At 42.6% G+C, this 21,433-nt stretch overlaps 1 protein-coding gene across 1 annotated transcript in view; it reads right to left on the minus strand.

Moving 5' to 3' along the window:
- Positions 1-21,433, minus strand: part of LOC131427166 (uncharacterized) — a 334,261-nt gene that overhangs the window by 88,709 nt on the left and 224,119 nt on the right. The window contains exons 7-17 of the mRNA XM_058590132.1: positions 17,492-17,863; positions 16,867-17,106; positions 14,329-16,689; positions 13,976-14,269; positions 9,331-13,917; positions 8,682-8,864; positions 8,485-8,616; positions 6,615-8,423; positions 6,353-6,445; positions 3,425-4,231; positions 298-2,502 (exon numbers count right to left, since the gene is read on the minus strand). Of these exons, the coding sequence (XP_058446115.1) occupies positions 298-2,502; positions 3,425-4,231; positions 6,353-6,445; positions 6,615-8,423; positions 8,485-8,616; positions 8,682-8,864; positions 9,331-13,917; positions 13,976-14,269; positions 14,329-16,689; positions 16,867-17,106; positions 17,492-17,863 (13,083 nt within the window). The remainder of the gene's footprint in view (positions 1-297; positions 2,503-3,424; positions 4,232-6,352; positions 6,446-6,614; positions 8,424-8,484; positions 8,617-8,681; positions 8,865-9,330; positions 13,918-13,975; positions 14,270-14,328; positions 16,690-16,866; positions 17,107-17,491; positions 17,864-21,433) is intronic.

The following is a 21,433-nucleotide window of genomic DNA, read 5'->3' on the forward strand; positions in this document are numbered from 1 at the left end:
GCGAATCAGAAAGTAAATGAGATAGGCAGAATGTGAATAAAGTTCGAGCATCGTTGGCACTACGATAGATAGCTTACTGGCAGGATGAACCAATCAACAGTTGGATGATGCATTCCAGTAGATTTTGTATATGGATGCGCTCAAGCGGTGTGTTCAAGTACTGTTTGAATTAGCACCGGATGATTGGAAAACAGGGTGGGATTGATATAGTTGTAGATCACCAAGAGCAGCGATTCGAAGCAGGTTTTGGTCGGTCCAGAGAGCTGTCAACTAAGAGATATTCTTTGAACATATTACCTGATTCTTTTATACAATTTGCAGAATCAACCGGATCAGCTTTATTACAAAAGCACTTGGGCTCGTGGTTCACGGTAAGGCAGGGAATGTGTTCGGGACAAAGGTTACGCAACTGGCAAGGATCGACGCAATTGTAGTCGACACAGGATTCGTTGTACTGACACTGGCTGTCGAGTAAACATTTTGGAACGAACCCTAGAGCTTCCATTGTAGTTACTGGATCATAGATGTGGGTTGATGAATCGCTAGCTTGAGACAGGTCGGGATAGGTTTTCATAGTCATTTCAGTGACAGTCGCTGTAGTCTTTTCGGTTGAAGAAATATTTTGTTCAACAATCGTAGACGAAATTGAACTATCGGACGTTGTCTCTTCAGTTATTCTATCTTCGTTCCGGTCCAATGTTACAGTGGTTTCTGTGCTTTTTGTAGGATTTATAGCTGTCTCCGTAGTTTCCTGAGTTGTACTTATCGATTTTTGGGTGCTATCCAAAGCTTCTCCACTACCGCTGCTATCTTCGTAATCGTCAACCTCATTATCGTCATTCTCGTATTTACTAGTTGACAGAGGAATGCTTCTATCATGTTCAGTTTGCTCGTCAAGTGTTCTGGATGAGAATGTTGTTGTTTCATCGATAAAGTATATCACCGTTTCGGTTTCCTTACGCTCTTTTATCGGTTTGATTGTAGTAGTTTGGTTGGGATTCTTGATAGGTTTCACTGTACCCTCGCGATCGTACATAAACTCACTATACGTTTCGGTTGTACTGCGGTTGAGCAGCACATCCGGAAGAGTGGTTGGCTGGGTTTGAATTATAGGTGGTATAGCGGTTTCTAGTTCTGTAGTTTTGCGGTCTTGTTTCGACAGTGCTTCAGGTGACTTCCGAGTACTGGTAGGAATCGTTGTCATTGAGAGCACTTCGGTCACTTCTTGATCTACGGAAGTTGTTACAGAGTTTGTGGGAATCGTTGTTTTGGGTTCACTCGTAGTGAAAGATTGATTATTATCAACCATGCTTGTCACACGATCAACTGAAGTTTCAGTAGTTTCTTCCGAAACCGATTCAATTATTGTCACAGTTGGTTGGCTAGTTTCAGTGGTGGAGATAGATGAAGTTGTCGATTCTATTAAATCGGGAATTGACGAAGTAATTGAGTTCGTAGACACCTCATTCGGTGAAACACGTGTTGTTGGCAGATCAATCGATAATGTCTCTCTGTCTCTAGGAATTGAAGTTGTTGTACTTATGACCGGTAAAGACGTAGAGGTAGTATCGTCTTCAGTAATACTGGGAAGAGTATTACTGTCTTGCGGAGAACGTGTGTCAATTTCATTTGATACTGTTGTGTACTGTTCGTTTGTTGTTATTTCTTCGGCGCTAGTAGTTGGCCCAGAAAGCTCATCCATAGATAACTTTTGTGGGTTATTTGTAACTGATGTACTAGTTTTAGTTTCATCTGTTGTCGTTTCACCGTCTTTGCTAGTTAGTGTAACATTATTTTCAATCGAATTTGTTTCTGCGGATTGGATTTGAGTTGTGGTTTGATAAAAATTGGAATTTTCAGTTGTTATTATATGTGTTTTCAGTTCAGTAGTAATTAAAATATTGACTGTGGTAGTCTCTACTTCGTTTGACTGAAGTAAACTGTCGTCAGGAATTTTCGATTCCTTTGGAATGATTTCGGTTATTAATATATCACTAGTAGATGTCTCAATATCGGTCTTAGATGGCAGTGCATCAGATTTTGTTCCGGTAGATTCAAGGGTATCTATTGAAGATATGGTACTACTGAGCGAAAATTCCCGTGTACTTTCCGTATCCATCTCTGATTCAAACGTGCTGAATACATCCGACCGGTCTATACTATCGCTTTGGTAGTAACCATCAGTGGTTATCGGGATATCGGCCCCGGTAGTTGTCATCAAACCTGTGTCGACTTGTTCATCCTTAACAGAAGAGGAGATAGTTGGAATGCACATTTGGTTCGGATTACCGTGATGCCCAGGGGGACAGGTGCAGATGGGAACGTGTGCCTTCACGGTGCATAAAGCTGACTGACCACAACCAGACCTACACGGATCAAGACACCGGCCCGCCAAACACTGCAACTGTTCGCCGCAGTCGAAATGTGTCGAACAGGTACCGGGCGTCGTCTCGTGTTGCTGATCCCTATGTACTTCATGTTCAGCATCTTTAATTTTTGTAGCTGTGGAGGTAAGTGGTAATTGGTGTTATAAGTTATAAACAAAACAAATATTATTAGAAGAAATGGTTTAATTTACACTCTAGCGTACAGATAGTTCAAGAAAGGAATATTTTTGATGCAAGTTACTGGACGTACTATTATTTACACTCGGGGTAAGGTCTTGTAGTAAGTAGCAGTAGTAGTAATAGTAGTAGTAGTAGTAGTAGTAGAGTAGGTAAATGTGGTAATAACAGTTTTGAAGTTACAGCAGTATCTAGAGTGATAGTATATAGATTGATTGTTCGAAAGTGTAGTGAAGTAGGTGTGAGTGTAGATGAGTAAGAGTGTATAGAGATAGTGGCAGAGAGTATCGCGATTACTGGGAACCATTTGTGTTGGTTCCAGATGAATGCGACACTTGGAGCAAGGCGTTTGAGAGTAGCTTTAGAAGAGCCAAGTAGGTGAGTGTTTGGCATTGGTTTTGCTTAGGTTTATTTTCTTCTGTTGAGCATGAGCATGTGTGAATGTTGAGGCGTCGTTAGAATTGATTTTATTTTGAATTTCAATTGGCGTATTTTCAGTTGCTTCTGGTCAAAGAGTGTTTTGAATTTCAATGTTTCCAATCGTGGTAGTGTAGTTGGACAGTTGACTTCGAGATAGTTGGAGTCGATTCGGGATAGAAATATGAAGGCTTAATGTACATAGAGTCGGCTAACAGCTGTAGTTATGAAATCTATTACAATGTCCTTACATTTACGTATAGACAGCTGGCACGGAAAAGAAGATAATATGTAGCACATAAGTAGAAAGAATAGACGGTAGAAGGTTTGGAATAGTTGAATTTTGCAACTCATTTCCTAATTTAATTTGAGAAAGATACTTGAAGGAAAGTTCTTCTATCTTTGCGCTAATCGCCGCTAAGTTCTCAGTTTTTTTTCGTTACCTTTCAAACATCCTTGATGGGCGTCTTTCACGAATCCAGGAGGGCAGAATTTGCATATTGGCTTGTGGTTCTCGACAAAGCATGGTGTGTCGTCAGCACACAGAGTAATTTCGCAAGGATTAACACACTGATAGTTACGACAAGCGAGATCCGGCGGACATCCGCTGTCTCGCAGACATATCGATAGGGAAGGACTGCAATCCTTCATACAAATACAGGTGGGTTTGTGATCCATTACCAGACATGCTTTGTCCTCCGGGCAAGCAGGGCCCCGATTGGCACTGGGCATACAAGGATTAACGCATTTGCCGTCAATACAAGCCATACTCGAGGCGCATCCATCATCGCCGTGGCATTCGCGCTTTTCCGGAGCACAAATCAGCTCTCCGTAGTCATTGACAATAAAGCCGTGCTTGCAAACGCAAACGGGTCGATGCTTCCGCGAGATACATTTCTTATTCGAATCGCACACAAATGTAGTCGGAATAGTGCAGGGATCACTGCACTGCCCACTGTTGTCGCAGCGTAATGACTCGTCACAGTCGTTATCTCTTTCGCATGATATCGATACTATTTTGGGATCGCTTGGTTTTTGTGTGTTGACTTCTTGACATTTTGGATCGGGCTTACATTCAATATTGGGCCTACCCACAAAACAGCTTGGACATGAACATTGGGGCCTATGGAAAACTGTTCGGCACAGAGCGTTATCCCCGCAGGCTCCTCGTAATGAGCAAGGATCGGAACACTTTCCTCCAATACACGCCTTTTCATTGGGACATTGCATATCATTTGCGCAGGACTCGTCTAGATTTGGTTTTTGTGATGATAATAACAGGATTGTAAGAACAGTAACTTTGTATTTGTATGTATGTATGTAGGTATGTGTGTGAGATGTATGTGTGTAACAAGTAGTAGTAGTACTAGTAGTAGTAGCAGTGGTAGTAGTAGTGGTGTGTGTTCGTGTTGAATCTGCTTATGGATACGCCAAGTTTCCAAGGGGCAAATGTACCAATTTTCTGGCGAAGGCGCGTCACTGTCATCAAGTTCACTTATTCTTTACCTCCTAATGTTAATCATTGCTCCGAAAATGAAAATTTAGAAGACTTTTTGAGTTGGGTGCGTAATTGCTAGAATAACTTGCATCGTATACTTAGCTAACAAACATACGAAAGAATTGTGCAGATTTAAAAATAAAACAAAACCGTGAATTGGTCCATTTACCCCAACAACTCATCGACTGCTATCCAAACAAACAAACAATCAATCAAACAAACAAACAAAACAAAAAACAATTGGAAGAAATTATTTCAAAACAACCAAGGAAAAGCTTGAGTTTCACTTGAGCTAAAAGATATTTGTTATTAAAAAAGGAACTGTGGAGGCGAGAACTGGATGTTATCTTAACTTTCATCGCCAAAACGTTTCTCACACTTAAAGTACATCCAACACATGCGCTCTGCCCGGGAAAGACACAGGAGGTGATAATTTTGAAATATTTTTTGGCTGGAATTTGGACAAACGTAAATCAAACTTGACTATTGTTCTCTTCTAATATGAAAGGAAAATATCGAATACACTCTTATTGAAAGAAATAAAAACAGATAGAACACAGTATAGATTAGGTAAGAGGAAAAAGAAAACTATATGTACATCGTATGGCCAATTTTCATTCAATATTGACAATCGAGAGTTAGAAAAAATAAAATAAATAGGAACTCGCAAAACAATACAGAGAAAAACCCAATCAAAACAACTGATCTCAGCTAGTTGCTAAGTTGATAAGTGTGTACACAGCCCGAGCCAAACACGTGCAAGTAATGAACTATGTGAGAAGTGTCCCGTCCACAGTTCCCAATCTGCCTATTCTTTTCTTAATAATATGATTCAGTTTTCGTTTGGTTTTTGAAATAATTTCATGCTAGCGTCAAAATAATTAGGACTAGAAAATCAAAACAAAATTAGGATAAAACTCAAGGAAATTCTGACAACCACTAGTTACTAAAAACGATGTGTATATGTGGAGGTTTCATTTTTGTTTTGCTGTGAGGAGCATTTGTATATATCTGTATGATTTTTTCGTCAAAGTAAATGTAGGATTTGCGGGAGTTTAAAGATCTAGTTTCGATACCACGCTCATTTGCCGCTATCCCTGGCCAAGGAGCCCAAGGGAAGGTCGAAACGTTGCGGAGTGTGTTTGTACATTGAGAAAAAAGAGGGCGCAGATTGGGTAACCGCGATTACGACAGCGACATCTCTAACCATTCTTTCAAATATATACTAAGTGAACAGTGGGGAAAAAGTTTGTGCTGTTTTGTTTTGTACATTGTAATTCACATGAACACTTGGTAGGACGGCATCGAAAATGGCGTGTTCTGTATGTATACAGTAGATATTCTTGTGCAATGTGTGTTCCGGTACATATAAACGTTCATTAAAGTCATTTCTTATGGATATAGAGCCAATTGATTAAAATGGAAGGTATGACTTATGACAGATTATCAATGGATTACTGTTGGTTCATTGGAACGGGTGCAAATGTGTATAGACATGCTAAGTATGTTCAAGTGGTTTCCGTGACAGATGGAAAGGCAATCCATTGATAGAAAGTCTCTATTATGGACAATTTATCGCAAAATGATTGTGACTGCTTCGGAAGATTAAACCGGATTCTAATGTAAATGGGACTAGTATTGAAAAAAGATCGTTAGACAGATCATGGACATGGACAATTTTAATAGCAATGCTTAAGTTTTCTTCAGCTTATCGAGGAATGTAACTCGTTACGGTAATTGATTAACCTTTTTTCATGGGCTGGAATTTCCTACTGACAATCAGTCGCTTAACTCTTTTTAATCAAAAAACAATTTCTAAGTACGATTATGATAAATATGGATTTGATTTCATGGCATAGAAGGGACCACTTACCATTACGGCATATGAATTTCGTGCCGTCTCGAACACATTCGCCTTCTGTGCATCCAGTCGTTCGACAGTCAGTTACTGTTCGTTCGTTCGTACCTGAATTGTTTGAAAAAAAAACATTAAGAAATAATTAAGTTAATCTAAAAAAATCTACAAGTACTGTTAAAAAAATGCATCAGTTTGTAATAGCGTCGCTAGTGGCTTGTAGTACAAAAACCTTCGAAGGAAAAAAATACTTTTCATCACAGGCATGAGATATACTTACATTCCGTGTACGGGTCGCCCCCTGCATAGAGGGGAGGGCAGTAGCATTCCGGTTGGTCATGGGCTGTAACGCGGCACACTGCATTTTTACCACATGGAAAATCAAGACATTTGTTCGTTTGTTTGCCTTGACATAGGCAACCCTGTCGAGGATCTCCCATGCAGTCTGGTTGGCAGGAACACTCGTATCCATTGGCGTCCTCCCGGCAGATGGTATTCTCTCCGCACGGGTTTTGCGAGCAGCTACCCTTTTGCAGTGGTTGGCACTCCTGTCGGGCATTGCCGAAGAAACCGGGAGTGCAGGAGCATTGGGTTTGACGATTCACGACGCGACACTGGGCATTTAGACCACATGCCTCCGATTCCAGACATGGATTGGTACACTTTCCAACAACGCACTTCTTGTCCAGCTCACAATCTTCGTTCGTTTGGCATTCGTAATGTACGCATCCTTCGCGTGGATCTCCTTGATACCCGTCAGGGCACAAACAGAAGGCCTGATGATCAGACGCTCGGCACATAGCATTCTTTCCGCATGCTTTTCCTCCAGCGCAGGGATCAACGCATTTTTTATTAGAGCATGATCGCTCCGCTGCGCAATCCGTGTTTGATCGGCAACCTGCTATGCATGCTCCATTTTGACATAACTGTCCAGCAGGACAGGCCCCAGGATTACACTTTGTGCGACATCTTCCTCGGGAACATGTTTGTCCACAAGCACAGTCTTTAGCTTGCCGGCATTTATCAGCGCAAAACACGCCTTCTTCGTCACAGTAGCAATAGGAATTACATTTTTGTGGTGGTGGTGAACAGGATACTAGAGGATTTCCGAGGTAACCATTCGGACAACTGCATTGAACTCCATGATTAGCTACAGTGCACTCCGAACATGTACCACATTGACCGAGAACCGTACAAGGATCAGTGCACTGTTTGTTGACGCATGCTTGATTAGTAGGACAGTTGTTATCTGTTCGGCATCCTGCTTGACACACTCTATTTTCACAGATCAATCCATCAGAGCAAGAGGCATCGCTGTTACATACCGTTCTGCAAGTACCACGAATGCACCTCTCATCAGTCAAGCAGTTTTGATCATTGCGGCAGGCTGACATACACGTATTCCCATAGCATGTATATCCTTTTGGACAGTCGGATCTTGTTTGGCATGATCGTTGTTCAGCATGGCATCCTGTAAGTGGATCTCCAATAAGTGGTGGTGGACAAGAACACAGTTTTCTGTGGTTCGAAACGGAACAGAGGGCGTTAGTGCCACAAGCGGTGGGTTCCGTGCAAGAATCCACGCATTGTTGGTTAATGCATGATAGCTTTGAAGCACAACCAGCGTCAGATCGACATCCGACCATGCACGTTTGTCCTTGACAAACCTCTCCCGTTCGACAATCGTCGTCTCGCCTACAAATCGGTTTGCAAGTTCCACGGTCGCATCGTTCGTTATTCAGACATCCTTGATCGTTTGCACAAACAGGGCGGCACTGGTTTTCAATGCATTGCGTTCCATCGACACAGTCTCGATTAGCTGTACACTGGAGTGCTGGGGCACGAACACAGCCAATTTTCGCCGTTGGACTTGGTACCATTCCACTGATACAGGAACAGCTAGCCCGGTGGTTGACAACGGTGCAGGCAGCGTTGGGGCCACAAGGGTTATCGCGACATGGATCAGTACAGTGATTAGCTCGACACGTTTCACTAGCACTGCAGTCATCATCCGTGTGGCATCCGTAGACACAGCGACCATTCAAGCAAATGTGTCCAAGGAAGCAATCGTTATCCAGACGGCACGTAACTAGAAGAAAAAGCTCGGATTCAGAACACACCGCAACAGTTATCAATAAATCATCACTTACGCATGCATTTGTTTCCAATACATTTCTCGTTCAAAGCGCAATCTTGATCGGTGCCACATCTTGGCAAACACATCGATTCATGACAAGATGTCCCTGCTACACAATCAGTATTAGAGGCGCATAAGGTTGGAACTAAACAGCAGGAGAAAGAAAAATTGTATCGCTAGCCCTACTACAACTGATTCTACAAAACTCACTTCTTACACACTCCAATGCAGAATCACCAGTGAATCCGTGAGGACAGGAACATTGTTTGGAATGTCCTGCCATAAGGCAGTCCGCGTTCATCCCGCAGGCATTCGGTTCTTGGCAAGGGTTGAGGCACTGTCCTTTGGAGCAGACTTCATCCTGATTACATTCTTCGGTACTCGAACAAGCCGCTAGATTGATGTAGAAATATTCCATTAGCACATCATTGCAGTTGATTGGTTCTATTATTCTGTAAATATCTAAACTAATTGAATAAGTTGGTTGCTCTAGTTAGATAAGGACATCATTGAGTCCTAAGGTGAGTTTGATTCATGTAGATTAATGTTAGAATCATTGCAATTGGCAGCACACCCATGAAGGTGCTTGTTTTAATGGTGTTGTGAAAAAATGTGCTCACTGAAGAGTGTGATTTTGAATTGGAAGTGAGTTTTGAGTTGTGGACGAGTCATGAATGAAGTGTCTGAAATAACCGAAGAATTATCCATTCTTATGTTCGGAACGCGTAACGAACTCACGTGAAGTCGACGGCAACATTTGTCCTAGATTTATTAGGAAGATTGAGGAGGTCAACGATAGAACTAAAGAAATTTATCACACCAAGGCAGAAAGAGAAGAAAACACTACTCGGGAACTTACGTTTGCATATTTGCCTATTACAGTATGAATTTTCTGGACAATCGCTATTTAATTTGCACGGTACAGTTACTGGCCTACATCCGTTAAGGCGGTCGTTCGGATCACCTTCATAGCCATTCCTACATAGGCACACGGCATTGTGATTCCTCGATTGACATTCCGCGTTCGGGCTGCAATTAACTGTTTCGCATACGTCACGACATTTGGGTTCTGCGTTCGACTTATCACAAATCGCTACATCTGGACAGTCGGAATTCTTTTCGCATTCGGCTGCCTTTTTGCATCCACTACTGTAGGGATCTCCTACCAAGCCAGAAGGACATGCGCACCGATAAGATCCGCGACTGTTTCGGCATTTCGCGTTCGGTCCACACGGAGATTGCTTGCAAAAATCAACCAAAGTACAGCCTGATTTCGGATCTCCTGTAAATCCTGGCTGACAGTAACAAACCTGTTTATGATCTTCGGCCGAACAGAGAGCATTAGATCCACACGGCTCACCTATTAGGCACGCAATCTTACACGTATGGCTTTCACAGGTCTTATCACTTGAACAGTCGTTATCTGTTTGACATTCTATTTTTCGACAAGTGCCACTGTTATCCTGATAAAATCCTTCTTTACACCCACAAACTGCTGAATGATCTCTGGCTGAGCACTCAGCATTTCTTCCGCAAAGAACTCGTCCCGAGCAAGCGTTTTTACATTCCGAGCGACCTGTTGCATCTATGGTGCAAGTTTCATCAGGATCACAATCGTCGTTTGAGCGACATTTGAATTCCTGGGTGCAAATGTTGTTGTGACAAAATTGGAAGTCAGGACAACTGGAATTGGTTTGACAAGTTGGTTGACAAACTCCTTGGATGCACAGTTGATCACTGATACAATCTCGATTACTCGAGCATAGGGTGCAACATACACCCGCATTACATTTAGTTCCAGCAGGACATTGTTGATCACTGTTACAGTACTGTAGTGGAACGCATCCTAGTAGTGGATTTCCGGTTGTTCCCGGTTGACATGAGCAAATCGCTAAATGATTATCTGACAAACAATTTGCACTTTGACCGCAAGCATTTGTCAATGAGCACGGGTCGACACATTTGTAGTTGATACATGTTTGACTAGGGGAGCAGTCGTTGCTTTCTGAGCACTCAATTTTACGACATTTAACTTTCGGATCTCCACGGGTATTTGATGCACACTCACACACTGCTGCATGACCTACAGCTGTACACACAGCATTTTCACCGCAGGCATTTTTGATGCTGCATGGATTTTTGCAACGTGATTGCTCACAGACTGCCGATGTTGGACAGTCCGAGTTTGTAATACATTCATCTGGACTTCTGCATCCGGTATGGATAGGATCTCCAACCAATCCCTCTGGGCAAGAACAGGTGTAAGTTCCGGGAGAATTTTGACACCTAGCGCTCTTATGACATGGATTAGTTTCACATTCGTCTATGTCTTCACAACGTCCATCAACTACATCGTATCCTTGTAAGCATGTACAAATTGCTTCGTGATTCTCGACATGGCAGGCCCCTTTACCGCAATCGACTTGGTCGCAAGGATTCATGCATTTATTTGTTTCTCTTAAACATTTTCTATCCTGGCCGCAATCGTCGTTTTCTAAACACTCAACACGGAAACAACCAACTGACGTATCACGAGCATCTCCCAGATGTCCTGGTGGACATTGACACTCTGCTACATGATCGAGAGTATGACATTCGGCATTTGCTCCGCACATTGTTAACTGGCAAGGATCTTTGCATTTCCCTTCATTGCATGCTAAGTTTTCCGCGCAATCTGTATTCTTATAACATTGATTCGATAAACGGCATCCCGGATTTGAGTAAGCATCGCCAACTTTTCCCGCAGGGCAGGAACATCGATATGATCCGGGAATATTTTCACAGAGTGCTGATGAATGGCATGGATTATCTGAGCATTCATCAATATCAGCGCAACCCGATGGAGTACCGATGAAACCCTTCATACATTTACATTTGCTTGCTAGGCACACTTTCTGGGATGGACAATCAGTATCCGTACTGCAACCCGGTTGGCACGTTCCTGCTTCGTTACACACCTCTCCTGGGAGGCAATTGTTGTTAGTGTAGCAAACCTTAGCACACATGCTGTTGTGACATCTTTCTCCAACTGCACACATCGTTGTTTCAGAACAAGGAAGATTACACTGGTTTGCGATGCACATGTGCCCTATGGCACACTCAGTAGAAGTGGTACAAGGAGAGGGCATCCGCACACATCCTTGCTCTGGAATTGGGTTTCCTTCAAATCCAGGCGGACACTTGCAGCTCGGTATATGATTCACACAGTTACAAACTGAGTTTGGTCCACATGTTCCTTCCGATTCACAAGGATCACTGCATTTATTGCTGATACAAGCTTTAGAACTACTACAGTCCTTATTGTTTCTGCAACCAATCAGACAACTACCACTGATGCATGCCTGTCCATCGCCACACTGGCTATGACTGGAACATGGTTGCGTACATACACTGTTAACACAGCGTTCTCCTTCCGAGCAGTCGTTTGAGTTGCGGCATGCAACCATGCATTGACCATTTTGACAAATATCTCCTCCGCAGTCCAAATCACTAATACATGTACTGACTTGACGGACACAACCGTCCCGCGCTGATCCCGTTAATCCTGGAACATACTTCGCTCTACATTCGCACACCGGTGTCCTATTTACAACATTACATTTTGAATTGATTCCACATGCATTCGCGCAGACATCGACGCATCTACCATTGACACATGCAGAATTCTCAGGACATTGAATGTCTCCATTCGGACATGCACCTTCTGGTCGACAACCGGTCATCGGATCTCCTACTTGACCTGAAGGACATTTACAGATATGGCCATCTGGCCCTGCCTCACATAAAGCCGACGGATGGCAGGGATTTGGTTCACACGATTTTAAAGGAGCACACTCAACTTCAGCTATTGGATTCGCTCTGTAACCGGGTGGACACTGACAAATGGAGCGGTGATTTTCAGCTATACATACTGCATTTGTTCCACAGGTATCTTCTTGGCAGATATCATAGCACGTGTGAGTAATTCGATTACACATTTGAGTCGGTGGACAGTCGTTGTTGTAAACGCAAGGTACAGATTGACATCCCTTCTTTAAATCATATGGATCTCCTGCGAACGACCCAGGTGGGCATTGGCACTGTGCATTATGGTTATTACTAATGCAAATGGCATGAGGGCCGCATTGCACATTTTCACAAGCAGGTCGACAAGCCAGTGCACCTTTATATGTCACGCAGGAATCCGATTCCGAGCATTCCGCACTAGTGAGACATTTATCCTGGAGCTCTGGACGGCAGCCGTTTCGATCATTGGGATTTCCAGTATATCCAGGTAAACATTGGCAGCTGCCTCGGTGGTTTGAAGTAACACAGACCGAATTTGCCGGACAAGTAAATTCTGCGCAAACTTGGGTGCACTTTAGCACTCCCAAGGCATCTTGACGACATGCAGCTACTTGGTGACAGTCATCATCGTTAGTACAATCAGGAATAGAAGGTTTCTCGCATACTGACATTGCTGGATTCCACAGAAATCCGTCCTGGCAGTGACAGATAGGATTGTTATGCTTATCCGGTTGACAAACTTCATTAACACCACATTCGACAGCACTACATGGACTAACACACGATCGTAAGCCAGTTTCGGTAAGCGCACAGATATTTCCATCGCTACATGACATATCATCCTTGCAACCTTCCACAATCTTGGCTTCTTTTTGACATCCAAATGTTAGGTCGCCAGGGTTACCAACATAACCACTGGAACAGATACAGGTAGATCGGTGATCGTTGGAAACGCACAAGGCATTTGGTCCACACTGTAGTTTACTGCAAGCATCCACGCATTTTCGGAGTCCTTTTCCAAATTGAAAGCAAATTTCCTTATTCTTACAGTTTGCATCATTATCGCATTGACCTTCCTGAACACATCCATTCCGTAGGTCTTTTGGGTTTCCAGTGTATCCTGGTGGACAAACGCACCTTCCCGAGTCACAGGCAGCACGTGGTCCACAGTTGACATTAGCACATAAATCTTTACAGTGTCCTCGATCACAGATGTATCCTGGCGGGCACTGAGTTTTCTTTCCACATTGGCAGTGTCTTGGGTTATCGCAAATACTTTTTTCAACCGGGGAGCACATAGTGAATGGATTTCCTGTATGACCTGGCTTACAGCGACAATCGAAGCTTCCGGCTGTGTTGATACATACAGCACCATCCCCGCATACGTTGCTCGTTGAGCATTCATCAATGTCTTGACATTGAACATAGGGATTGCCGATATAACCATTCGGACATATGCATTCGACTGCATTTAGTGATTCACGACATTCTGCATTTCTTCCACAAGTTGTACGGCTACAAGTGTTCTTTTGTTTGGTACCACAAATTCCATACGGGTTGCCGCTAGTTCCTGGATTGCATTGGCAAGTATTTTGAACGACTCCATACTCGCAATGTGCGTTTTGCCCACAATCTGGTTCACATACAGGTGTAGTGATGGCTAGAATAAAGATAAAGATTAATTTATGATAATCTGAGGAATTGACCCAAAAACTTACGAGGCATACAAAGCATTTCAGGGTTACCAACAAAGAATGGTTCACATATGCACTTTCCCGTTGCACTATCGCAGGTTGCCCCGACACCGCAAACGACGCTGTCACATTTGTGCTTACACCGTCCGCTGATACAAACCTGTGGCTCGGTACATGGACGAGTTCCGGAGCACTGATCGGTAACACATGAACCACCAGGAAATGGATTGCCTAATTCGCCAGGAGGACATTTGCAGGTTGGTCCACTACTTGTAACAATACAAATAGCACCCTGACCGCACATAAATCCGTTGCATTCTGAAAGCAATATGATTTATTAAAGAATAAGTCTGGAATTGATATTTATCAATCCTTACGTGACACACACTCTCCGTTACGACCTTCAACGAAACCTACTCTACATCGACACCAAGCAGCATGTTTTTCTGGTTCGCAATACGCGTTGGATCCACATAGCAAACCACTACATGGGCTAACACATGTTCCTCGTTCGCAAGCTAAAGTATCAGCACAATCTTCATTTCGGCGACACTGGCTTCTAATCGATCCTTCCTCAAGTATGCAACCTCCTTTGTATGCATCTCCGACCATTCCTTTCGGACATATGCATTTGTATCCACCTTTCTGATTTATGCACTGTGCTCCATATGCACATGGGGTATTTGCGCATTCATCTTCATCCACGCAACCGGTCAAAGGATCACCTTTGTAGCCAATCTCACACATACACTGTGGAGGATCAGACGGGGTGCAGCGTGCATTAATACCACAAGGGAAGCGTTCGCATGGGCTTTTGCATTTGTTTCCATCATAAGCATCCATATAGAATGGTGGAGGGCACACACATTCACCTGGCTGCACGCACTTTTCATTTGCACCACATTCTCGATCAGCAGAGCAACGTTTCTGGGCAAGTGCACATAATCCGTGATACGGTTCTCCAGAGTATCCCAACGGGCATTTACATTCGTAACCTCCAATAGTGTTCATGCAGAGTGCATCGTACCCACATACCTGCCGACCTTCAGAGCACTCGTTGATGTCTTCGCATTTTCCATCTGTTTGAGTTCGGAAACCTTTCGGACAAGCACAATAACTTACGCCTCCGGTGATCGAGATGCATTCAGCACCACCCGGACATTTTCCGTTGGGCGAACAGCTATCCAAAACGCAATTTCCGTCAACAAATTTGTATGGAGCAGGGCATTTGCATTCTAAACTATTGCATTCTTCGCAAGAGAGAAACGGATTTCCGTTGAACCCCGGAGGACATTGGCATTCGTAACTTCCGGGTAGGTTTTTGCAAATAGCGTTAACGCCACATGCTGGTTTGTTTGGGTCTTTGCACTCATTAACATCTCTACATGAACCTTTCGAGTTACGTTTATAGCCTTGCCCACAAATACAAACACTATTCCCGCTGTATGCATCTTGTATACATTTTTCACCCGTAGGACATGGATTTTTTTCGTTACATGTGTGCAAAGCAGATTTAGAGCAACCTCCGGAGTATGGATCCCCAGAGCTTCCACCCGGACACTGGCATGTATACCCTCCCGGCAGATTGGAGCAAATGGCTCCACTAGGACATGGATTACCAGCACATTCGTTAATGTCGACACATTGTCCGGGATGACCGGTGAACCCTTCGCTACACAAACATTGGGCTTCGCCATTCACCAGCATGCAGTGTGAGTTAGGACCGCAAACAATGTTTTCGCAAGGATGCCGGCAGTCGTTTCCAATGTTTGGTTCCGGACAAAGACAGCGTTTTTGAGCATCGCAAATCGCATTACCAGGACAGTCGTGATCTTTGGTACATGTTACAATGGTTATACACCTTACACTAGGATCGGGATCAGCAATAGAACCGTCGGGACAAGAACATTGGTGGGATCCGTCAAGATTCTTACATATAGCATTTTCACCACAAGCATTGGGCCTTAAGCATTCATCTATGTCGTAGCACTGCCGGTTGGCGTCACCAGTAAACCCCGACGGGCATTGGCAACTGTAGCTACCCGGTTGATTGGAGCAAATTGCATTAACGCCACACCGTCCACTTGGTCCTTGTGAAGGGTCACACTCATTTATATCTACGCAACCTGCAGAAATATCGGCTGGATTGAATGTCCAACCTTCTTCACAAATGCAAAATGCCTCCTGTCCCTCAGCCTTGCAATACGCATTTTTCCCACACTTAACATCAGCACAGGGTGTTTTGCACTGAATCCTTGGTGGGGTTCCAATGAATCCAGCCTCACATTGACATTTAAAGGAACCAGGAGTATTGATGCACATAGCCGACGACCCACAAACTTTGCTGTCCATGCGACACTCGTCTATGTCGATGCAGCTAGATCCTTGTGGTTCGAATCCATCTTGACAAAAGCACTGTCCTTCGATACATTCGGCGTTGTTAGTACAGTCAAAGTTGCTGGTACACAGTATGTTGACATCGGCTTGTTCGCATGCAATTTTTGCGTCTGGTTTCCCCACGTATCCCTGAGGACACAGGCAGTTGTATCCGGGATTGGCATTTTCACATATTGCATGATTACCGCACGGTTTATCGTATGCCGTACACTCGTTTATATCGACACATCCTCGAAATGGATCTCCTGTGTATTCTGGTTTACACGAGCAAACAAAGCTACCAACCGTATCCGTGCATATCGCATTCTCCCCACACGGATTATCTAGGCATTCGTTTACATCTACAAACAAAAAATGTGTACGTGTGTATGTGAAGATTAGTGAGTAAAAGCAGCGGCCAGCGATGACGGCATCCATGAATGTTTATTCTACTACTTCCTTTGTGTAGTCTATACTTGTTTGCCGTTACCGTTGGCCTAAATGTAAATTTAAAATTAGAAAAAAACAAACAAACTAACTTTTACAAAAAAGTTCTCCTCGTCCTTGGAAGCCCTGCGGGCACAAGCATTTATATGACCCGGGAAAGTTGATGCACTTGGCATTCTCTCCACAAGCGTTAGATCTAGCACACTCGTTAATGTCGACGCACTCACTGCCCGATTCGGTCATTCCCGTCGGGCAGCTACACCGGAAGCCACCAGGCGTATTGGTACATTTAGCACCAACGGCACATGGGTTATTCGAGCATTCGTCAATATCTGTCCGCACAATGTAGTGTATGTTGGAATGTTTAAGTGTGTTTGTGCGTATGGTTGGTGTCGATGATCGCCAGGTGATTGTTAGTACGGTTTAAGCATCCGTTGTGCGTTTCCAATGCGAGCAAAGCACGTCAAGTTGGCAAGGTTTATGAAGTTATGACGTGAACGACGACGACCATGACAAAATGGGAATGAGAAAATGAATGTTTGTTAGTGGTTGCAATCTTTGGTGAGATTAAATCGATTTTTTTTTGTCAAAAAAGCAATAGCTCCCTCTTACTCACAATACCAACAATGTGTGGGTGGTGGAAGAATGGAGTACTTATTGTTGTATGCAACTATCAATCAGGAAACGATATGGTTTTGATTTGTTCTTCTCACTCACCTTGACAGTCCGTCATAGCATCACCATGGAAACCTTCAGCACATTCGCATCGAAAGCTCCCGACGTCGTTTCGGCACAGAGCATTCCTTCCGCATGGTGACCGCGTGCACTCGTCGAAGTCGGCACAACCCTGAGCCGAGCGTGCATCTCCATCGAACCCTGCAGGGCAGTCGCAGCGATAACTGCCCTCAAGATTCGTACATATGGCACCGGGTCCGCAAACACCTGGCTGGGCGCATTCGTCGATATCTCCGCAGCCATTATACGGATCACCGACAAAGCCATCTTTACACAGGCACGTGTAGTTACCGGGGAAGTTGACACACTCGGCGTTTACTCCGCAAGCCTGTGGATCGAGGCACTCGTTGATGTCTGCAAAAGAAGTTTTTTTAGATTGTATTAAAACACTGAAGTCTCGGACACCGACAGCAAAATGGCAAAACGACAATCTGAAATTGAACTATTATTCAGAAGCGACAGCAAAACGGGAGGTTCCGATTTTGATTTCATTATATCATTTCTGTTTAATTTAGGTCTCAGAAGGTCCCGACTGAGCCTCACAGAAACGTGATTCTAGGGAATTGGTTTGCGAAAGGCGATTCACATTCATTGTGAACTCTGTTTTGTTGTACGCGAGATCAGAAGACAGGTAACAAATAATTCATTTATACCATTGAATGAGGATACAGCAAAATGGGGGAAATCATCAAGCGAGCAGGAATACTACCGATGTACATAATTGCGTTTCGTGACTCAGGAATTAAATCATCAAAAGCACACAAGCAGATTTCAGTTAGACTTATACGATTCAATACAATTGGCAATTCACGATATTTTGATAATACCATTGATATTCTGATGGAAAATGTTTTGGGTTAATGATGTTCTTTAAGGATTTCATTTTTTGAAACAGTGTTCACAACAGTACCTGCTACCGATCAAGTTATCTCGTGTTAAAACAAAAAAAGACATTTCGAATACAGGTTACTGTAGAGAAATTCCAGAAATGGGTAACAAGCCAACAGAGATCACATACTCCGATTTGGATGAAACAATTCGACTTATATCTGATATTTTATAAGACCTGAACTTCCTTCGAATCGTTGTGACTCAGAATTGTTAATTGTACAAACATGACTACCTATTAAGAAAATGTTGCATACAATCATGTGGATACTCTAACAAAGTGTGCACACTGGCGAAAAAGTTGAATGAGTTAAAGAAAATTGAATAAGAAAATAAACCGAAAAACTAAAGGTAAAACAAACGCATCTGTTTTGTATTATTTTTATGTTAGACCTGTTATTAAAACCAATATTATCACGAAAATTAGTATCGAATTATACTTTTTAGGATGGCACTAAACAATTAAAGTTGTGATTTCAGAACTGTCACATGTTGTTTTTGTTGTTTTGTTATCTGTCAACAATATTTATTATATAACAGGGGATGTTTCATACCACATCCTATTCCTTCTGGGGTCTGAATATGACAAATTCTGTGTCAAATACCGGGTAATCGCGAACAGTATTGATTACAATCCGTTGCCAGATCTTATGGAAGGCAGAAATACGCTTTCGATCCTCATACTTTGTGGGAAGTAATGAGATATAGTTTCAACGCTTTTAAAGGGATTTTCATGTAAAAACTGAGGAACGTGGAAGACTGAAATAAATTAGGAAGCCATTATTATTATTGGATTGTAGACGATACGCAAACTCAAAAACAATTGATTGAGGCATTAAATGCGTCACAAACGGCAATTTGAGATCGCTTGAGAGCCATCGGAATTGTGCATAATATGAAAAAATGGGTAAAACATGAATCGAACAAATGTCAGCAAGATGTTCGTGAAATGCCTTAGAAGGTAAATAAAAAACGATGCACATCGGATTGTGGGTGACGATGAAAAATGGATCTCTTTGAGAATCTTGAGCGCAAAAAGTCATAATTTAGTCCAGAGAAGGTATCAAGATCGGTTACAAAACCAAATCGATTTGATAAGAATACAATACTTTGCGATTGGTGGGATCAGTGTGATGTTTTTTATTACGTAGGTTGTTATGTATTTGGCCTGGGTGGATTTGACGATTTCATCATAAAGTTGGACATTTTGAACCATTACCATCTTCAGAATATTTTGTCATTTGAGCGCAATTTGTTTTGTTTACAGTGAGTTGAAAAATTTACATCAGCAAAAAAATGGAATTGAATCGAAAACATTTTCGTGCAATGATTTATTGGGATTTTCGTTGTGGATTATCAAGACTTAGTTCGACTTTTGGCAGTGTAGCACCATCCAATGCGACTGTAAAAAACTGGTATAACGTATTCAATCGTGATCGTTGATTGCTTGCCGATGAATTCAAAGAAGGTCGTCCAAAATCAGTTGTTTTGCCAGAAAACATCGATGCTGTGAAAAATCTGATAATGGAAGAACGCCATGTGACGTACCGTGAAATGAATGCAGTCTTGGGCATTAGTGTGAAAAGCTTATATGTTATTTTGCATGAACATGTAGTCGTGAATTTTTTTTGTTTATGTTGGATCTCATATAATTTGACAATGGATCAAAAATATTCATGTCGATTATTGCAAAAAAAAAAAAAATGCTGAGAAGTTTTATCGTGGAGCTTCAAATTTTGTGTATAATATCTACACAGGTGACGAAACATGGATTTACTCATATGAGCCCGAAATTAAACAGTAGTCCTGACTTGACACCTAACGAAACTGCGTGGAGAACGATTCAAAAATTATCTATTGGGAGTACTTCAAGAAATGTTGTGGATATTGGTTCAAGCGTATGTTGATCATCTATGGAAATATTTTGAAAAACAATAAAGCTATTTCCGATCAAATATCATACTGTTTTCATAGGCTAAATAAATAAGTAAAGCTTGCTTCAGATAGAATTGGAACAAAGACAATTGCCTGTATTTCAGTTATTTATTATTGAAATCAAGATCTTTTTTTATACAAATGTAGCGTTTTCTGCATACTTTTAAGAAAAAATGCGGATAAAATTATTCGTCACGGTTTCGAAGGAATTCTCGAATTTTTCTTGTAACACGGCTCATTAGGCGGCGCACACCTTTTTCGTCCATCATTTTTGCTATCTTATTCCACCAGGTCGTCATCTGATTGATGTCTTTGACAACCTTCCCCTTTGCCTTGAGTTTCCTTTTCACGATTGCCCAGTATTTCTCAGTAGGGCGGAACTGGGGGCAGTTGGGTGGGTTAAGGTTTTTCGGAACAAACTGGACCCCTTCCTCTGCATACCATTATTGAACGACTTGGCTGTAATGACAGCTTGCCAAATCTGGCCAAAACATTACGGGATGGTCGTGGGATCAAATGAACGGCAAAATTCGTTTTTGAGACACTCTTTTTGGTATAATTTCGATGTCATTGTCTTATTTGTAACGAAAACTTTCGTTTTTTGCCACAGCTGCAAATGCCCTGCCAAATCATAAATTTTATTGCAAATTCGTCGGCAAAAACCAATTTAAATTTGGCTGGAACATCCCCCCGAGCCGTTGCCAAGTAAAATTTTTGACCTGGGATTTGCTTGAAGTCAGCCTTGACAAGGTTTCATCGTCCATCAGAAAACACCCGTCGAACTTGGTCAGCATCTGGTCATATAGTTTCCGATCACGAATTCTGACCACACTAATCTGTTTTATGGTCCGATTTGGCTGTTTGCTTGCTCGATACGACTTGATTCCTTCCCGGAGTCGAGTTCTCCTCACGGTACTATGGGCAGCACCGAATTTTCTGGCCAAATCACGGTCCGACAGATTAGGATTCCTCTTAATCGACTTCAAAATCTTACCACGCAGTTTCCGGTCGACAGTTCCACTCCGACGATTGGCTTGAGGCTTCCGAATCGTCGTCAATGTTTCCTTATACCAAATTTCAGCTGTTCAGCTAGCCTAGATG

The sequence above is a fragment of the Malaya genurostris genome, chromosome 2, assembly GCF_030247185.1.
Source record: "Malaya genurostris strain Urasoe2022 chromosome 2, Malgen_1.1, whole genome shotgun sequence".
In the NCBI taxonomy this organism is placed as follows: Eukaryota; Metazoa; Arthropoda; class Insecta; order Diptera; family Culicidae; genus Malaya; species Malaya genurostris.